This window comes from Motacilla alba, chromosome 21, assembly GCF_015832195.1.
Source record: "Motacilla alba alba isolate MOTALB_02 chromosome 21, Motacilla_alba_V1.0_pri, whole genome shotgun sequence".
Classification (NCBI taxonomy): domain Eukaryota; kingdom Metazoa; phylum Chordata; class Aves; order Passeriformes; family Motacillidae; genus Motacilla; species Motacilla alba.
The window spans coordinates 7,945,694-7,965,084 of NC_052036.1; the positions used below are offsets into that span (position 1 = coordinate 7,945,694).

At 48.3% G+C, this 19,391-nt stretch overlaps 2 protein-coding genes across 8 annotated transcripts; one reads left to right on the forward strand and one right to left on the reverse strand.

The window, feature by feature from the left end:
* Positions 1-2,112: 2,112 nt before the first annotated feature.
* LOC119710512 (claudin-16-like) lies at positions 2,113-8,782 on the forward strand. 4 transcript variants are annotated; one of them, XM_038159631.1, is made up of 6 exons: positions 2,119-2,304; positions 3,668-3,789; positions 4,166-4,268; positions 5,227-5,391; positions 5,540-5,731; positions 6,290-8,782. In XM_038159631.1, the coding sequence occupies exons 2-6, from the start codon at positions 3,676-3,678 to the stop codon at positions 6,427-6,429; spliced, it is 714 nt and encodes a 237-aa protein (XP_038015559.1). In that variant the 5' UTR covers positions 2,119-2,304; positions 3,668-3,675; the 3' UTR covers positions 6,430-8,782. The 4 variants fall into 4 exon arrangements, with proteins under 4 accessions (XP_038015557.1, XP_038015555.1, XP_038015559.1 ...); XM_038159627.1 differs by having other exon boundaries at positions 2,116-2,304; positions 5,540-6,432; XM_038159629.1 differs by lacking the exon at positions 4,166-4,268 and having other exon boundaries at positions 2,113-2,304; positions 5,232-5,391; positions 5,540-6,432.
* YBX1 (Y-box binding protein 1) lies at positions 8,587-17,907 on the reverse strand. Of its 4 annotated transcripts, none has more exons than XM_038159626.1 (8): positions 17,570-17,907; positions 17,171-17,234; positions 13,818-13,851; positions 11,713-11,802; positions 11,191-11,493; positions 10,748-10,827; positions 10,380-10,645; positions 8,587-8,954 (listed from the first exon to the last, which is right to left on the reverse strand). In XM_038159626.1, the coding sequence occupies exons 1-7, from the start codon at positions 17,724-17,726 to the stop codon at positions 10,411-10,413; spliced, it is 963 nt and encodes a 320-aa protein (XP_038015554.1). In that variant the 5' UTR covers positions 17,727-17,907; the 3' UTR covers positions 8,587-8,954; positions 10,380-10,410. The 4 variants fall into 4 exon arrangements, with proteins under 4 accessions (XP_038015554.1, XP_038015553.1, XP_038015552.1 ...); XM_038159625.1 differs by having other exon boundaries at positions 8,587-8,959; XM_038159624.1 differs by having other exon boundaries at positions 10,380-10,657.
* Positions 17,908-19,391: the final 1,484 nt, after the last annotated feature.

The following is a 19,391-nucleotide window of genomic DNA, read 5'->3' on the forward strand; positions in this document are numbered from 1 at the left end:
ACCTGGAGACAGGCTTCCTCCAACTCAGAACAGAGAAAGAAGACTACACGAATATGCGAAGGAGAAGAAGAGAACAAGAGGAACTTTGCCCCGGCAAGAAAAATAGTATAAAACCCAGGCTCACCAGACAGACTTGGTGAACATTGGGGGTTCCGATGCGATAGATGTTGGAACGAGGTTCACCCAGTGCCGATCCCAGGGTTGACGCTGTCCTTTTGATTGTGGCTATTGGAAATTTTATTTCGATTAGTGAAATTCTGTTTCTTTTATTTTAATTTGGCCCTATCAATTACTGATTCGGACTTATCATATTTTACCTATAACAGTGGTGATTTTAATAATTCTTATTCACTGTCCTGCCCCTACAGCATCTACTGAGTCCTCTCTAGTTCTCTGAGATGATCCCATCTCAGAAAAAATCTTTCTTTTTTTCCCTTCCAGCCACAGCAGGTTTTTTTAGTAAAATATTTGCTGAAGTTCAAGGTTTGGTCTTGTCAGCAGTCAGCACTTTTTTAACACATGGTTGTGTCAAACCCCATCATTTTGACAAACCCAAGCTTATTGACAAACCCAAGATTTGATTTTCACTGTCATTAACCTGGGAAAGGAGCTTAATCATTTGACCACTGTTATGTGGAGTCATGGGTTGGAGACAGACACACGACACAACATGGAGTCACCAGCAAAGAGCATTGAGCTTAATATGGCTGCCCTTTTTATAGGGCATTTGAATCTCCCAGCTTAGATAGCTGATTATATGGGACCTCTCTCCCCACCCAGCTCTCTGGCCAGTGCTGTATCTGCATGTAAGCTTGAACAGGGTTGGCTGAGGTCTTTGTTACTTTTCTAGAATGAGCCAGGTCAGCCGAATTGGATTTGTTATGGCCAGGTTTACCTTGTTCAGCTACAGACTAGCTGTGCTGTGACTACTCCTAGTTCTGCTCCTCTACCTGCCTCTTTTCACCCTGAAAAAGGTTTCAGTTGGGGATTAACAAGGCAGATTAGTTTGATATATCATAAACTGAGTGTTTAGACGGAGCAGAAAATATAAATACACCTATTTTATAGGTGTTGCCAAGACCATGGAGGTACAGTTTTGTATTACTTGGGGTCACACAGTATTTGATGTGTCACAGATGTCCAAGAACCATAAATTCTTGATCTGTAAAGATTGGAAAATGAAGGTTCACAAACCCTTCTGAACACTTTTGGCCTTAATTCACTGCTGCATTCCAAAGAATTAGACTTACCACATGCCAGAATTCTGGGAAAATAGAATAACTCAAAGCCCCAGGAATCTCACACATCAGGCACCTGGGTGAGGTCTCTGCAGGGCTGAAGGATTTGCAAGATTAGTGTTTTGCCAAAATGCCCACCATGAAATGCTGCAGAGGATTAGCTAGAGGAAAAAAAAAAAAAAAAAACCACAAAACCACCAAAACACAACAAAAACCAAACCCACCCTAAAAACCCAAGTACACCCCAACTATGACCCACAAATGGAAATGAGAGATGGGGGTGAGCAGTGGCAGAGCCATGAGATGCAGCTGAGCCCTGGGATGCTCAGAGGATGCTGTAACACAGATCCTGTATAATCCCCAAACAGTAGGGGATTAGAGAACAAACCTGAAGCTTTTAGGGCAGCTCCAAGTGCCAGACATCTGGGGTGCTGCTACTCAGGTTCAATGGCATCTCCTTGGAGGCTGACAGACAGGTACCTGAGACATCACTGCTGCAGTGGTTGTCACTTGTTTTCTGCTTAATGGGGAAAAAAAGAAAGATCTTAATTACCAACCAAAGAGGTTCATTATCACTCTGGCATTCCAGCTCCTTTCTTTGGCCCCTTCCAACCCTCTGAACTCAGGTATCACTCCTGGATCTTACAACATTCCAATGTCTTAGGCCACTCATTCTTAGGCAGTAATTGAAAGGTCTAATAAAAAACCAGTTATTTGTCCAGGACACATAGTCCCCCACATGGGGAGAGTTCCCAGCAGGTTTCCACTGGTTTCCTCGTGTGACATTTTTGGGGAGGCTCCATGCCCAGCCTATGACTGCTCTAACTGCAGGGATGCTCATCATGTCTCAGAGCACAAAACTCAGCTGACTTACCTTGGACAAACCTTAAATAGCCCAGCACAAGCTCCAGCTGGTGCTGCATATCCCTGACTCCATTAGATGAGTCAGGATCCAATCCCATCAGTACTGAAAAGCCTTCCCGACCTACTTCCCTTTTCCCAAATCATCAGCAACAAAGAGATTCTGTCATCACCTCTCTGCAACAAGGATGAGACTGCGGTGAAGGTAATGCTCTCCATGAACACCTTTTATTATTAACAAGGTTTAGAGCTGATTTTTCCCAGCATTAAGAATTTCTTTCTCTTCCTTTTTCTTGATTGTATAACTGAAGTGGCTGAACAGATTTTCTTCATAGGCTCCAAAACAGCTGGGCTCTAGCAGAAACAAATAAAGCTCTGGGGAATTAGCTCAGAAGGGAGCCTGGGGAATTTAAAAAACTTATTGTAAATTGGGGTCTAAGAGACTGCCCACTTGGACTGAAGCTGATGGAAGTGCTCAGAGATGATGGGACAGTGGTGCCTTTACTACCAGTGGCATTCCAAGAGGGGATGTGGGGGGAGATGGGGCACACTGGGTGTGAGGACAACCTTCCTTCCCACCTTTGCCCCACAGGGAGCCTGTGCCATGCCAGGGTGGGCAGCCTCTGCCTGGAGGTACTAAACCTGGTGATGATGTGTTATCATTTCATGGTAATTAACCCATGTAGCTCAGAAACTCATCTGGTCTTGCTAATTACATTTGTATGAATCCCTGTCCAAAGAGTTGTTGCAGTGGTTGCAACTTCAGGCAGTAAAATATTTGGCATCTTGGATTGCAAAACATGACAAAGTAGGATTCCTGCCCATGGTTTGCAGACACAATGTCCCCTGTTCATACCTTGGGCACAACTCCCCTCTCTGCAGAGTCCCTTCATTTAGGAATGCAAAACATCCATCTAGGATGGAAAACAAATGGTGCCATCCCTTCTTCTCTGTGCCTTGGCAGCTCCTCAGGGCACCCACATCATGCCCCAACAGCCTTTGTCCCACTTGGGATTGGGAGATATGTCTTTGGGCTTTTGCTTAATATTAGGACACCTCCATGGGACACTTGCTTGTGCTCCAGCCTGGATGTTCAACATCTCATAGCTTTTCTTGGAGTGAAAAACAAAAGCAAGAAAAGGCAGAGCATGTACCCACCAAGTCATATGGCAGGGATGGAGGTCTCTAGAGGTTCTCTGGTGACATGCTTAGGTCACAGGTTTTCCTATCAGCAGTTATTTGACAGTGGTTTCCAGCAGCTCTTGATTGCCAAAGAGCAAGTACTGATGGGTGGCATCTTCCATTTGGAAGAGAGGGAACCAGTGTGGGAATGTATCCACTACAAAATTACTGTGTGTCTAAAAGCTCTCTCTACATGTAAACCTGGTGGCCCGACCTTGGCTGAGGATATTAGAGCATTTTGACAGCAAGTGAGCACTGTGAGACAGGACCCAGATGACTCCTTGGTATCCAGAGGATGCCTGGCCTCGGTGGCACTTTGCCCTTGTAAGATTGGGTGTCTGGAAGTAGCCAGAGCAGAGTTGGTGAACATATCTGTGCCCTTGCAGGTCTCCCCATGAGTGCAGCCCTGCAGGTGACAGCATTCGGGCTTGCTCTTCTCTCAACACTGTTCCTACTCCTGGCCACGTGCACAGACTGCTGGATGGTCAATGCTGATGACAGCTTGGAGGTGAGCAGAGAAATCACCTGGAAAGTGAGTAGAGTAGCCATCTTTAAGGTGAGCAAAGCAACCATCATCCTGAAGATGAGCAGCTGAGAGAAGGGTAGGTGCCTTGCCATCCATGAGGTTGTACAATGTCTCCACAGGCTTGGAAAAGGGACATGGTGGGACAAACCCACTGCTTTTTGAGTTGAAGGATTAGACAATTATAGAGATAGAGGGATGGAGCAGGAGAAAACAGAGAGCAGGTATGGGCAACGAGTCACCAAGACATGTCCAGGTGTAGTGGTGGGAACCTGAAATCTGCTCTGCTGGGCTGGGAGATCCATGGGAAGCTAGGGAGACCCTGGTGCTTTTTGCATGAGTGCCTTTCTCCTGCTTCCAGGTAAGTCACAAATGCCGGGGCCTTTGGAGGGAGTGTGTCACCAACATGCAGGACGGGGTCAGGACCTGCGACCAATATGACTCAATTCTGGCTGACCACCCAGGTAAGCTGACCTGGCCTGGAGGCATTTATTAAGTTCACAGCTCAGAGTCTTCTTGAAAGGGAAGAGGGAAAGTGATTTTGATTGCACCAAGCTGCCCTCTATCAGTCAGCCACACCAGCCTAGGGCTGCTCTTGATCTCCTGCCCCAATAGCCTGGTCTTGGCAGAAACTTGGCAGTTAGACCTGCCAAGGGGTCATCAGGCAGGAAAGATGCTGTGAAGCTGTGACACCTCACGACAAAAATGCTCCAGCATGTAGAGCCTAGGCAGAGCAAGGACCATTCCCGCAGAGCAAGGACCATTCCCACAGATCAAGGACTCATGCCCACAGCTCAGGGGCAGTCACATCACGGTAAGGACATTTCTTCTGGCCTGCACAGGGCATACCAAGCCCTGCAGAGAGAACCTTTGTGTTGGGTCATGACATGAAACAACACAGATTCAGGAAGTGGAGAAGGAAAGTAGGTGGTATGGACTAAGGGGGACTGCCACCTTGGTCTGTGGAGAAGCAAGCTTTGCAGGGCACAGTCCCATCAAAGCTGGTGATATGATCCATGCTAGCTCTAGTTTTTCACTGGCATATTGACATTTGCTATTTAAAATACCTGCTACACAACTTGGAGGAAAAAACAGTGTGAGCAGCAGTGTCTTCTGCTCAAGAATGGCCTGAGCAGGTGACCCCATACCAGGTGCTGATGGGTATACCTTGAGTTGTTTGGTTTCTTGCGCTGGTCTATAATAGGTTTAAGTCCTTACTAAGTTTCTGATGAGCTTTTTGAGCACCTTCCCTTGGCCCATGGCAGGGATGGCGGATGGGATTGGTTGGTGGATTCCAGTGTGATGGCCACTGGTGAGCTGGGTGACTCAAAAAGGACATGGGTAGAAATCTGAAGTTGAGACACCTGTTCCTCTCATAATTCCTCATTCTCGTTTCTGGTTGTTTTTAACTTCCCTGCCCAGTGAAGATCGTGGTGACACGGACCCTGATGATCATGGCAGATCTCCTGGCTGGCCTGGCTTTGGCTGCACTGGTCCTTGGGCTCGACTGCATCACCTTCCTGAAGGAAGATCCATGTGCCAAACTGAAGATGTGCTACGGAGCTGGAGTCATACTCTGCGCTGGGAGTGTGTGGCTGGGAAAGCTTTGGAGCAGGCAGATTCATGTCCCACAGGGAGCTGGGGAGCATGCTGGGAGCTAGTGTAACCCCCTCAGTGGGGCTTGGGGAGAATGGGGTGTTGTATGGCTCGTTTTAACAAGGCCCATTCCTCCTAGGCATCCTGGGGTTCATAGGCTCCGTGTGGTATGCAGTGGACGTCTACGTGGAGAGGGCCATGCTGGTGTCACACAATATATTCCTGGGAGTCCACTATGACTTTGGGTGGTCGTGCTGGCTGGGGATGGCTGGCTCCATGGGCTGCTTTGTGGCATCTGTCCTGCTGACCTGCTGCCTCTATGCCTCCACAGGTCAGTCTGTCTCATTCCACCCCATCCTATCTCAAGTAGCTTTTTGCCCTGCAGGGATAAGGGGTAAAGAACCAGCTCAGAGGGCACAGAGGCTTCTTGCAGGGTCCAGCCTAACCAAGGGGGACCCCTCTGTGCCCAACCTCTGTCCCTTGGCTGGGAAGGCTACACAAGGCAGAACAGGGCTGACTGAGGTGCCCCATAAACCCTATAAGGGCATGAAGAGGGTGCAGGGATCCATCCACATCTGTGGGCCTCCAGGTCCTGGTGAAGGTGTGCTGATGTTTACTCAAAGCAGTAGCTGTGCTGGAGTTGAATCCCTGTCATCAGCCAAAGCCTGAGACAGTGGCTGCAGGGATGTGCTGGTTGAAATACAGCCCCTCCACCAGGGACATTGGGCAGATGCTGCCTCCCCAGACATCTCCAATCCTTATGCCTGGTCCCATGGGGTGGAAGTTAACCCTGCTGGCGAAGTTAATTTCTCCTGCCATGTTCCCATGCTGTGGCGGTCCCAAGTCACCCTGCAACTGCCGGCCACGACACAACCCCAACTCTTTCCAGGTAGCCCCCAGCAGCTGCTGTCAACCCCAGAGGCATCCCCAGCCCTGGGGCCGAACAGCCACCCGGACAGCCATCAGCAAGATGTACGCCATGGATTCCCGTGTGTGATGGCCAGCAGCACCTCCTACACCCAGCCCTGATATGGGACACTCTCCCTGCCAGTCTGACCCCATTAAAGCACTAGCACCTGTACTGAGACATTTCTACAGCTGCTTCCAGGCTCTGACACAGCCAGCTGGCTGCTAAAAGCAAAGGTACTGCAGCAGTCAGCCAGGGAAGGGTTTTTTCCCCACTTCCAGACAGGTTTCATGAAAATAAATCCCAGAAAAGTATTGCTTTAAGGAAAGATGCCCCTCTTCCCCGGGAAAGCTGTCAGGACACTGAGGGCAGAGTAGCTCCTCTGACATTGCTCAGCCCATGTTTGGGGGAATTCAGTGGGAAGTCTTTTCCACACGGAGCAGCACTGACTCCATGTGGCTGGTAGCCCTCCCACACCAGCCCCACTAGAAATCTTCCCAGGGCTCGGACTCAGGGCGACACAAAGCTTGTGCTCAAAAACTGGGTAAAACCAGGAGTCTGGAATACTTAGTTATCCACGTTTTCATGGGGGGATCATGAAGGAACACCAATGCCATGCACACAAGACACAAGGAGGTGAGTCAGTCTGAAGCCTGATGGAAATGCTCTACCAGGAGAGTGTGGTTTTTAAGTTCACACAAAATGAGAATTCTGTTTTCCAAATGAATTACCTTTAGCATTTGTAAACCATTATGAAAAGAAACCAGAATCTGAAACCACAACTCATTCCCCACCACCCTCAGTTACTGAATGCTGGTTGTGGCCTCATTCCCTTTCTCACCCCAAGCTAAGCACACAGACACCATTGCAGCACAGGGAAACCAAGCAGAATCTCCTCGGCACTGTCACCCTGAGAGGAGGAAGGTCAAACTCCAGGCCCGAGCAGATGGTGCTGCAGGGGCACAATCAGTCCCCAAAACAGACAGGTGTGAAGACTTGCAGTCCCACTCCTGCAGCCCAGCCAGGCTACAAAGCATCTGCATCCAAAATGGATGCATACACCTGCATCCAAAACCTAGAGGAACTGTAAGGGTCTTCTTGAGCCATCTGCCTCCTCACATGAAGCCAAAAGGCAGCAAAGCTGTTTTTAATTGAAGCTTCTCACACTTCTGCAAGAGGGAATGTCTGGGGCAAGTCTGTCCCTGTTTCCCAGGACCCCAAGGATATGGGAAAGGAGAAAATCCAAACACGGAGTGACAAGAACAGAGATGAGATTGTGCTGTCAAAACAGCTGTGTCTGGAGGGCAGGATGCTCACAGATGGCACAGCCAGGGCATGAGCAGGTGGGAACATTAGCAGGTGGAGAGAGCAAAGCCTGGAGCACTAGGATTATTGGGACACCTGGGATGATTGAGACACTGGAGCCCACAGGAAAATTATTCAGAGCACAGAGCTCACTAGTATGCAGAAAGGCCCCAAAAGCTGCCATTGGACAGTGACCCCCTCCTGCAGGTGCTCTGCAGTGGTTCTAACAGGTGTTGTCATATCATGGCACACCTGTGAGCTCCATGCTGAGGGAGCAGCCCCCACTCACCAGGTTCTCACCATGGCAATGGGGTGCAGCCAAAGCCAGTTTTGTCATAAGGCACAGCTCCATCTCCATGCTTCTGCACCCAGCTGGCACTGCAGCGCACTCATGGAGCAGTTGTGCTATAGCATGGCCCCAATGACAAGTTTGGGACTTTTTGTTATCTAGAACCTGGCACAGGCTGCCCCGAGAAACTGTGGCTGCCCCATCCCTGGTAGTGTTCAAGGCCAGCCTGGACAGGGATTGGAGCAACTCAATCTGCAAGATTCAAGTGGAAGGTGTCCCTGCCCCACTGACAGGGTATGGGATGAGATGAGCTTTAAGGTTCCTCATTCCTCCAACCCAAACCAGTGTGTGATTTTACCATTTTGGGGGGAGGGTTCCCCCCCCCCCCTTTTTTTTTAAGCACCTTCACACCACCTCAGGTCTGCAAGTGCTGTATTCCAGCAAGGACATAGCCAAGTTGTATCAGCAAACAGCTCCTGGAAACACTGGGCTAGCACTAGAAACTCCCACCCCTCTGTGCCTGCCCATCATCCTCCAATGTGACTCAATTGCACCTTCATTGGTTTTTTTACTTCAACTTTTCTGCTTTACGCCACCAGCCTGTATGCCCAAAGAGTAAAGCAGTAATTTTTTCCCAAACCTTCTGTGAATACTTAAAACCTTTAGAACACCTAAGCACACATGGTAACTCTTTAAGACCTTTATTAACAGATGCTTGCAGTTTGACTTGAAAAAATCAGGCGTATATTTCATACAAATTAAAAATGAGGTTCTTAAAAATCTCAACGTGACCAGATATGAAACAATTTACAAACTTTTAAAGGTATATTGAGAAAAACCAGGCTTTTAAAAAACGTGTTTATCATTTCCAAAAAGAGAATTCTTTAGGTAAAAATAATAAAAACCCCATGCTGCATAGATAATGCAGATAGTTCTAGTAATCTGGTCAACAGCAAAAAGCAAGCACTTAAGGTCTTCAGTTCCAATTCTTTTGTTCATTTCTTATTGCTGGAATTTCATTTTCTTCATTTCTTGAAGTCTTTTCTTTGATGACTAAACTGAAAAAGAGAAAAAAAAAGGCTGATCAGACAGGCGTCAAAGGGTTACAGGGGTGCTTTGTGTACCAAGGCTCACCTGCAACTCAAGAATTCACCCTAAGCTGCCTGTCACAAGCTCACAGCCCAACCCTCACCAACTTCTTGTCAGCCCCACCCTACACAACCACACCAGCCACCCTTTGCCAAAGGAACAATGCTCTCTCCAAAGAGAGCAGTCAGTAAACTTAAACCCAAAGGGATCTCTCCCGTCATGGGGAGGGGCTACTTCCACCAGGGTCTGCCAACATTCAGCCACTGCTCAAAGCACAGAAACTAAACTAAATATTCTCCAATGCTATCAGACAGCAAGAGGAACCAAGGTGACATTGTGATATTCTTCTGAAGCCCATGTTCTAAGAATTCATCCAGGAGGTGTTGACCACAAAGATGAATACCAGGATACAACAAATGTTCACCAAAAGTGCACAGAGACCACTGCAGCACAGTCTGGACAGGGAGTGAATGCAAGTGGAACATGAAGCAGTAGAGCACATACAGATCAAGTCCCCAAGGTCCCACAGTTGGGAGAGGCTGCAGCTGCTCAGCCCAACTTCTCTAGCCCCTGTCCATCCCATCAATGTGACCACTCAGACTGCTCCCACTACAGCCTAAATGCTTCTTTCACTTTCCTGCCCTCCAAGTAATAAGCAAGCAACAAAACGAACGGGATACACATATGGGTGACAAGAAATGAAGAACAAGTAGAGTCCTGGCAATGAAAATATTCCCAAATTAGCAGAACTGTCTCTCAGGAGTCAGCACCAAACAAGCCCCAATCACAGACAGGTTCCCTTGCAACTAACCCAGCCTCTGGCCTCTGCCCTGCACACAACCCTCCTAAGCCCACATCTCAGCACTGCAACACAGCTCCCACGCGCTCTGACAAAAGCCACTATTTCTACCAATTTTCCTAGCACTTTGATTAGATAAAAAGCTGAGACACTCCTGCTAATTCTGCATCACCTTTGTAGAAATGGATGCCGAGGTCTCAATGCCATCCGCCTCTCTGTAGGGACTCAGCTCAGGCACTGACAGAGCTAGGTAAATCCCAGCACGTGCTTCTCCTGACTACTTTCAAGTCTTTACATTTGCACTGCTTGAATTTCTGGGTGAGCAGAGACTGCTGTACACCTGAACTGCCACACACAGCCAAGATCTGAAGTGTAACAGTATTCTATCAATGACAATTAAAGCTTTTAACTAAGTCCTCATAATTAGTCAGCCTTGATGCAACAAAGCCTCACAATTCAGTTCGGCAGACACACTCACAGATCAGTTACAGTATGCGTGAGCAAGAAGAGTCCAAACATTGTAAGGCACAAATAAAAAGCAGCAAAAGAAAAAGTCAGCAAATGGCATTCCCAGGCCCCTGGTCACGCACCCGGATGATGGTAGAGATGTTAAGCCGGTATTTACTCAGCCCCGCCCTGCTCAGCCTCGGGAGCGGACGTGTTCTCAGCTGGTGGTTCGGCTGTCTTCGTCTCTTTGCCATCCTGTGGTTTAGGGTTCTCTGGGCGTCTGCGTCGGTAGTTGAAATTACGGCGGTACCGACGTTGAGGTGGCTGCTGACTTTGGGTTTCATCCCCTTGGTTCTCTTTATCTTCTTCATTTCCATCCTCTCTAGGCTGTCTTTGACGAGGAGGACCCCTGAAAGTCAAGCTAGGCTTTAACTATGCAGCACCTGAGCATCACCATGTCCTGGCTCTGTTGCTGAACAAGGCTAAAACCAGCAGCTGATCTGCAGCATACCTGCGAAACCTTGGTCTGTAACCCCGGTACATGTTTTGCCTGACTGGTCTGCCGTCTCCTGCACCCTGGTTGTCAGCACCCTGCAAGACATCAGGCCACAGACCACCTCAGCCTCAACCAGAAATGTGCTAAATCCACAGCTTGTCGCGCTGTGAGAAAGGAGCTGGAAGGTCATCAGTTCAGTCAAGGTGGACAGCAGTTCTATGGAAGAGGTGCACACATGATGGAGAATCCTCCACTTAATCATACAAACTGAAACATTCTGGTTTTTAGAAGCTGTAACATGAAGACCTTCAGCTACTTCATTTCACGCTACTGCCAAACCTTACCAAAATCATTTGGAATACCTACAAGAAGTGTCAAAAGGTGAATCCCATCACTCTGCTCCAAAGCAACCAAGCCCATTTAGCATGCCCATAGCCCATATGTAAGGCGAATTTTACCTCCACTATCTCTCCCTGTACGGGAGGGTTGGTGTATTGTGGACGACGCCCGTAGGGCCTACGCATATAGTAAGGTGGGTACCGCCGCCTGCGATAGGGACGGCGTTGCTGGGCTTGGCCTTCTGGTATGTTCTCTGCTCCTTCGTTCTTTTCCCCACTCTCACTGTTCTGGTAGTTCTGCTGATAGTTGCGTGGAGGACCCCTACGACGTGGATATCGTCTGTAATGGTTACGATCTGCTGCATATTTACTGCCCTGCACTGGAACTCCACCAGGTCCTGTGACATTGGCTGCCTCCGCACCCTAAAGAGTGGAAATAGCATTAGGGAAACAGTCTCCATCCCACCAGCTACAGCATAACAGTCTAATACTGAGCAAAGATTTACATCCACATTGTAAAGAAATGAAAAACCGTTCACCTCCTTGGATGTCATCAGGCATCAACTCAAACATCAGGCACCACACCAAAGCCTGCAACCTGAGTTTTCCATGTGCCCTTTGACACCCAAGAGATGTGTTTACCTTTTCTCCCTCAACCACATCAAACTCCACGGTCTCTCCATCTCCTACGCTGCGGAGGTACTTCCTGGGGTTATTCTTCTTTATGGCAGTCTAACAACACAACAGTGCAGGCACAGTGTAAGAATACAAAGGAAGAATTTTTTTTTTTTTTTTAAGATTACTAAATACTCAGTTTCTTTATCTTAGGAGAAAGACCTGTACCTCTGAAAAAGCAATTGAATAATTGGAAAAATCCAGGAAGTCATAAAATGTACTTGTATTATGCTCTGGGCTATTTGAAATGTGCAACAGCTTTGCCATTAACTGGAAGCACCTGTCAACATGCTGTCTGCAGGATAAAAAGGTAGTCTGGAAAAAAAAAAGGAAAACTCTCACACCACACACTGGCTAAAGCACTCCTAATTGGAGTTGAAAATTCAACATCACTATGATAGTTATACATTCCTCTGATGCCTATACACCAACATATCACAGCCTTTCCAATCACCCTCTTGGATTTCCAGCCCTCCATTATTTCCCACACACCACAGGACACAGCAGCTTCTGCGTTCCATACTCTGTAAACATAAAATGGCCAGGTATCAAGAGATCTCCTCCTCCAAGGCTTCCAAAACCATAGTTTCTACTACAGGTCCAATCAATTAATCATAAATCTACTCCAGCTATGTATTGCACAACAAGGATTGGTCTCTTCCAGGTGTCAGCACCAGACAATCCTCTGTGTCAGTGGCCACCTGTCAAACAACATTACTAGAACAGACTTCAGTTTTTGGTGCTCTGCAGTACTGGGTGACATTTTCAACAGACAAGTTAATACTCAATACACACCGTGCTCACGCATGTCCCGCTTATCAAACACTTTAACTGAAGGGCAATAAAAGTGTAACAACTTTAATATAAATACCTGCCACACAATTTGATAAGATTTCTTCTGCCTAAATTGTACAAAATCAATGGAAAAACATGCCCACAAGTCTCAGTAACTTTAAAGAAAGCCTTATTACAACAAGCAGCCAGTCCAAAGCTTTCTGTGAAACCTGAGCTATGTAACAGGGATGGAGAAAAGCACACACAGCTAGACTTCTAAAACAACCCGATTTCTTTCCGATTAGAGCCCTGTAACTGTTTAATTGTAAAAATACTACACTAGAACAAATCATTACCAAACTGTTATTTCAGTAACATAGATACCAGCTACATGACAAGTCCTATAACACAACCAGTAAGTGAAGGTCACTTACAGGTGGCCCTACTTGCCCATCAGGTCTGAAAGCCTCCCCTCTCAGGGTATGTATAACCTCTCACAAACCAGTGCCTCTAAAAACTGGTAATTCACACAAAGAACAAGCATGAAGCTGATAAAACCAAAAAACTTTCTAGGCATTGTTTTTCCCTTCCTTTGTGTTAACATGAGTGGCATATCCCTAACTTGAGACAAAAGACTCCTAAATGCCAGAGTACAGCAGGCTCCACTAAGAATTCTTTGTGGGCTGCTTACTAAGGAGATCCTGAGCCAGAAAGGGCAAAAAGCAAATTGCTGATGACAGCCTCTCAATTAGACAAAGAACTAAACCAAGGCAAACCTGCTCCATGAAGTAAGACACAAATGTGGTGTGCAGTCTTGGTCTATTTTCCAGAGGCTTACCTATTTGCCATACATCTAAGGATACATATCAGTTACTTTGAAAAGCCCATACTAAAATGTTGGTAGACTTTCACTGAAAGCCTAGAGCAATAAAATCTGTAATTCTGCCTAGGAAAAAAAAGAGTTTAATTAATTTCTCTCCCTGCTGCAAGCTTTTACTTTATTTCCAGATGCTTACTTAACCACTGTATGAATCCACAAGATGACTGGACTCCAAGCAGTTATCTCCAAGCCCATGCTAGTATCCAGTGCAATTCTCTTCACTGTACACCATCAGCCCACTCAGCTGATTTGCAAAACCCCAAAGTGCAAGCAGGCTCTTCTTGCAATGCAATCAAGAAACAGTTGCTTGTGCTCAAGTAACAGTGAAAAGGCAAGGCTCTTCAACAACTTTAATCCTACTTAAATGGATTAGGCAATTTCTGAGACAGAATATGTTTCAGTTTCAAGGATATCTTACCTGATGGACAAACACATCTTCCTTGGTATCATTCCTGCAGGACAACAGAAAATTGAACTTCATTAATAAAATGCACAGTAATTTAAAAATTCAGTTGTTTGGCACAGAGGCAAAATGCAGATCTATCATACTTTGAGCATTACTCCTCAACCTGCTCTTAACTAGTTCCTATTAGCTTACTGTGTGTAGGAAAGAGATCAGCTTACACTAAGTGCAAAGCACATGCTGAATGTTCAGTAAGGCACATTCCTTCTCACTGCTGCACACCCCCCTTCACATCCCATCACCAGAGATGTTTGAACACCTGACAGTGACCACTCAGTCCTTCCCAGCAGTGCTCTGTAGGAGACTGGCTACTGCAGCTTTTGGAAGCAGCTCTGCCCTTGCCACTGTAGCCTGACACCCCCGCAGCCTCAATGTTTCACTTACCTGAGGAACAGCAACACCAGCTGTCAGTGAAGGCAGCACAGTTGGTCAAGCCTTGGTCTCCCCTCTCAATAAACAGAAAAGATCTGTATCTATAAGGACCCAAGAGCACCTATCCTTCAGCATCACCCTGGCAGAGCTTTCCCAACTGCCATGAGCCTGAACAACCACAGCTCAGTATCAGCTTCAGTCAGAAGCTTCTTTTCTGCTCTGAAGAGGTACAACATCGAGACAACCTTGCACCGGTTAGGGCTGCACAAGCCATCTCTCCCACTCCTGAAGCATGGACATCCCAGCTCCCACCACACCAACCCACCCTCACTACGGTGCTAAGTTTCATTATTGCATGGAACAGTCTAAATCAACAGCAAAGTAGCTTCTATTTCCTAGGTAAAGACATAAGTAACCTTGTGTGAAAACATGCTCTGGAGTGCTCATGGCTAGTGGTAACAGAATACTTGGGCTGGTTTTTAGTAAGATAAAGCCAGGTGCTCCTTACCCCTGGCTTTAAAAAGTGAGATTTGACAATTAAACTTCTTCCAGAAACTCCATCCAAGCTACAGCTATTCCATCAGACATCACAAGTCAAAATAAGTCCCCTTGTTTCCTCTTGAAATTGATGCCTACAGACCTCAAAGGTTACTGGGAAAAGGCAGCCAAAAGGCAGTGGAGCAGAGCCATTTCGATCTCCTCTCCAAAGCCCCAAGAATGCAGCACTCAGAAGCCCTTGCAAAGGCAAAGCTGAAAGACTCTTCTTCAAAACACAATGTCCAAAATACCGAAAACCTTCACAAGAGAATAGTAACATGCTTTTAGTAAAAATGCTGAGCACCTTCTTTCATGCTCAGCTGAAAAACAGTGCTAGGAAGTGCTCATCCACAAGCATGGACACCTCGTACTTTTGTCCGGGTTGAATTGTGGACAACCAGACCAGATACTTGTTTTTAAAATCCATTTGCAAAGCCGTTTCCATTCAAGAGGACATCAGAGTTTTGGCTCGACAACTAACGATGTCATGCAGAGCTCACTGAATCAAGTGAAAAACACACCAGGTCATTTTACAGCTCATGCCACTGGCCACATCACTCTCAATGCTGTTTTCCAGCAAGAACATCTGGAAGCAGCAAGCATGCTGTTGTGTGGATGATAGAACAGCAGGGCCATCACTTTTTCAAAGAAAATTTGGAAGGGTACAAGAGAAACACCCATTCTGAAGGCTGAACAAATAATTTAACTGATCTTTGCACTACGCCACTCTTCCATTCACATCTTTTATCACTAAAATATATTAGAAAAAGGAAAACAGACAAGCAGACTAAGATGATGCCAAGTCCAGCAGGGCACCAAATACCACGCCAGACAGTGCAGTTCCAGTTATGGCACAGACCAAGCCAGCAGCTTTTGCACATCTACTTGTTATTTTGGCAAACAACCGAAGAAACAACCATCAAAGACCCAGAATTCAAACTCCTGTTTTGGAACAGAATCACACCTCTAACATTAAGAACACACAGAAAATACCTGAAGTGAGCATGTACCTACATCAAAGCTCATTTCAGTTCCATAGCCTCATTTTATCTGAAAGCAGACCTGGCTAAAGCAGAGCCATGCAAGGGCAGGAGCTCCTGCACAGCGTTCCTGCAGCCAGGCAAAGATTCCAGAGCTGAGGAAATGTCCTCCCCTTCAGTTACCAGGCTCTAATCTCTCGATAATATGAGATCATGCTGGGTTTCTCATTACAAATAGCAACCTGAGGGATTAAACAGCAGCCAAAGTAATGACTGGGGAAGCTACTCTGATGTCTCAACTAGCTGCTGCTGCTTCCTTGCTTGACTGACATCACAGAACATTTTCACTGCTGAGGAAACAGGAAAAGCCTTCCCTCGAGGTGGGGTTTGTGGCTGGGACTTGGGAGGCGTTTCCAAGGCCAGAGACACGACAGCTCTCAGCACTGGTGAGTCCTCAACACTGGGAGCTGAAGCATGGCATGATGAACAATACAAACTGGGCAGACTGGGAGGCAAGTTTGTAAAGCTGCAGACACAAAATCAATTCAGGTGCTTGACAGACAATTTAGACTAGTTCATAAAGTAACAGGCAGTTCACAAAGGCAGTGTTTAAACCAAACATAAATAATAGTTCCAATAATAACACTATACTTGCTGGCCTAAAGGGGGATTTTCCAGTATGCAGCCTCATTCTGCATTCTCTGAGAGTGGGGAGTTTAAGTACCATAAATTAAGGGAAACAGCTCTGGCAACACTCTGGGGAGCCCCCCCCAACCAATGGGGCCAAGAATTGCCCATTTTTAAGAAACTTGTTTGCAGAGCACTTCCTCTCCTTGACAAGCCTACTTCAGGTACTTAAATAAGTCCTAAAGCGTTCAAATTATTCTTCCACATCAACTACTATCATAAAAGGAATCTTCTAGACACTTGCACTATGAGACCAGTCCATACACTTGAGTGTGGCAGTAGACTGTGTGAACTGTGCTCCTTTTGCCCATTTTCCCACATGTTGAGGTTGTCCTCATTAGAGCGTGTTTTAACTACCAAGTGCTGAAAGCAATTTTTGCTTGCATTGACTGAACTTCACGAAGCAGTTTAAACAAATACTGTGTGTGCTGACAGCCAGTGTACTTTTATATCCTTAAGGGGAAAAAAAAAACCCAATACACGATAAAAGGATGGACCATAATGTAAAACACATCGCCGTAGGAACAGACTCGCTTCGAGAGCGCATTTATTACCTAGGTTAAAGGACTCAAAAGCCAACCAGGCAAGCCCCGAGCGGGTCAGAAACCCCGGGGTGGAGAAAAGGCGCATCTCACCAGCTCCTTCTACCAAGCAGGGCGAGAGGCGGCAAAGGCGCCGCGCCCCCCTCCCCGGGGCTCCCCGTGACAAGGCCCGCCGCGTCTGGGCGCTCACCTGTTGATGAAGCCGTAACCGTTCCTCACGTTGAACCATTTCACTGTTCCCAAAACCTTCGTTGCTGCGGGAAGGGGCAGAGTGAAGAGGGGAAGGAGGGGAGGGAGCGGCGCGTCAGGGGCACGTGGCGGGGCGCGCGCACAAAGGCCCCGCGTGGCGGACATCTTGCGCCGCCCCGCCCCCACCCGGCACGCGGGGCCGGCGGCGCGCGGGGAGGCGAGGGAGAGGGGGGCGAATAACGGCCGCCGCGCGCGCGAGCGAGGACACGAGCCGGGGGCGGGGAGGGGGCGCGCACCGCCCCTCGGGGGGAAGGGAGCGCGCGCCACCCTCAGCCATGGCGGGGGAGGGGCAGGGGATCGGGGCTTCCCACCCCACTCCGGGACCCCAAGATGCTCTCACCGATGACCTTCTTGTCCCCGCCAGCGGGAGGCGCCGCCGAGGCCAGGCCGCTGGCCCCGTTCCCGGTCCCACCGTTTGGCTTGGAGTCGGCGGGGGCGGCGGGAGCCGCCGCGGGGACGGGGGCGGCGGGCGGCTGGGTCTCGGCCTCGCTGCTCATGGCGGCGGCTGTTCGGTGCGGACGGTGGTGGTGACTGCTGTTTGCGCCGCCTCCCGCGGTGTGATGGTGACTGAGGCCGGCCGTGGGGGGGGGGGGGCTGCTCCCTGCTCCGGGCTCGCTGAGCTCCGCTCTCCGCTCCCGATACCGATCGAACTGGCCACAATGGCGGCGCGCACCGGCTAGCCACCCCGCGCGCCCCGCCCGCTCGCGCCGCAATTCGCCAACCGGCCCGCCCGTTAAACGGAGAGCGACCCCATTGGCCTTTCCCCAACCCGCCACCGCCCCCCGCCGAAAACCTATTGGTGGCGACACCTGCCTTTCCTCAAGAGCGCGCGCCCATTGGTTGCGTCGCCCATGGCTGCCAAGCTAGCTTTGCTCACCGGCCGACCCGGGGTCCCAGCCCCCGCCCCGGATTGGCCGTTCCGCTGCCGCTCCCACCCCCAACGGGCACGATCGGGGAAGTGCGCGCGACCATGTGGCGGCGGCTTCTGTCCTATGCCGCCCCCAACCCCGCTTCCGCTCGCTGGAAAGACCCAGGGCAGAGCGATCTAGCGGGCGGCTCCGGCCCTAGCGCTCCGGGGGCGCCCACTCCCGTTAGTGATTCCCAGAAAGGGCCTGGGAGCGTTAAATTCCAGCGGAAAATGATGGATTTGGAGCCGTGTAGAGCTCCCCAATCCACGTACGGACGTGCAGTTACAGCACTGAGCTGACCCGCGGGGAATTAGCTTTTCCCTAAGCATCACATCCTTCCCTTCCCGGAGAGGCGGGGGCAGCTCCTCACCCTGAGCCCTTCTACCCACCCAGGCTGTCGGGAAAGCATTACTGCTGGGTCCTTTACCCTGCTGGACCCTTTCTCCAACCACCACCTCTCAGCTCCTCTTTGCCTCCTTACCCCTACGTCTTCACCTTACAGCAGCCTGGAGATACCTGACATCTCTTACTGGATTCCCCAGAGGGAAGGTCGAGAGGAAAACCCTGTCCTTGTCAAACAATTAAATTTTCCTTAGGCAGTTGAAGAATGTGGTTGGTGGCCAGAGATTCCTAGCCCTGCTTTGGCTATGTCATTTGTCTAACATGGGAGGAGGGAAAGGTCATCAGCAACCACCCAGAAGGTCTCTGGGAGATGACCCACCACTCCACCATTTTTGCAACCAACATGTATCCGCTTGGGATCAGCCCTTTCAGCATTGCACACAACTCACTGTCCAGTTCGCCATCCCAGCTCCCCACATTCCAACCCTGGCCAGGTGGGGGACTCCAATGAGGCCAAGCTCAACCCACCACATCAACCCATTAGGAATACTGGTCTCATCCTGCTCTCTTGGGAACTTTTCCACCCAATCTTCAAATCAGTTAATGAAGGGAAGGGCTTGACACAATCCCACAAGGATCTGCACACCAGGACGATGACCTGGATAAAGAAGCTAGAATGATGTCAAAATTGGATGCTACTTAATGACTGTCAGTTTTGTATGAGAAAAAAAAAAAACAAAACTCACCCTATTTTAAAAGTAATTAAGTAACTAAAAATTTTAAATTTTATTTCTTTATTATCAGTAAAAAAAGTTATAAAAGAAAAATATTCTAAAGTGTTTGTTTTAATTCTTACTACTTTTTTCTTTTAATTACTGTTAATAAAATTTTCTTTATACCCTTTTAAAATTT

Coding starts and splice junctions, on each gene's coding strand:
- LOC119710512 (XM_038159627.1), top strand. CDS start 3,676: ATGAGTGCAGCCCTGCAGGTGACAGCATTCGGGCTTGCTCTTCTCTCA. Junction 3,790..4,165: donor ATGCTGATGACAGCTTGGAG/GTGAGCAGAGAA, acceptor TCCTGCTTCCAG/GTAAGTCACAAATGCCGGGG. Junction 4,269..5,226: donor AATTCTGGCTGACCACCCAG/GTAAGCTGACCT, acceptor TTCCCTGCCCAG/TGAAGATCGTGGTGACACGG.
- YBX1 (XM_038159624.1), bottom strand. CDS start 17,726: ATGAGCAGCGAGGCCGAGACCCAGCCGCCCGCCGCCCCCGTCCCCGCG. Junction 17,235..17,569: donor CGGGGACAAGAAGGTCATCG/GTGAGAGCATCT, acceptor CCCTTCCCGCAG/CAACGAAGGTTTTGGGAACA. Junction 11,803..13,817: donor AAGATGTGTTTGTCCATCAG/GTAAGATATCCT, acceptor TTGTGTTGTTAG/ACTGCCATAAAGAAGAATAA.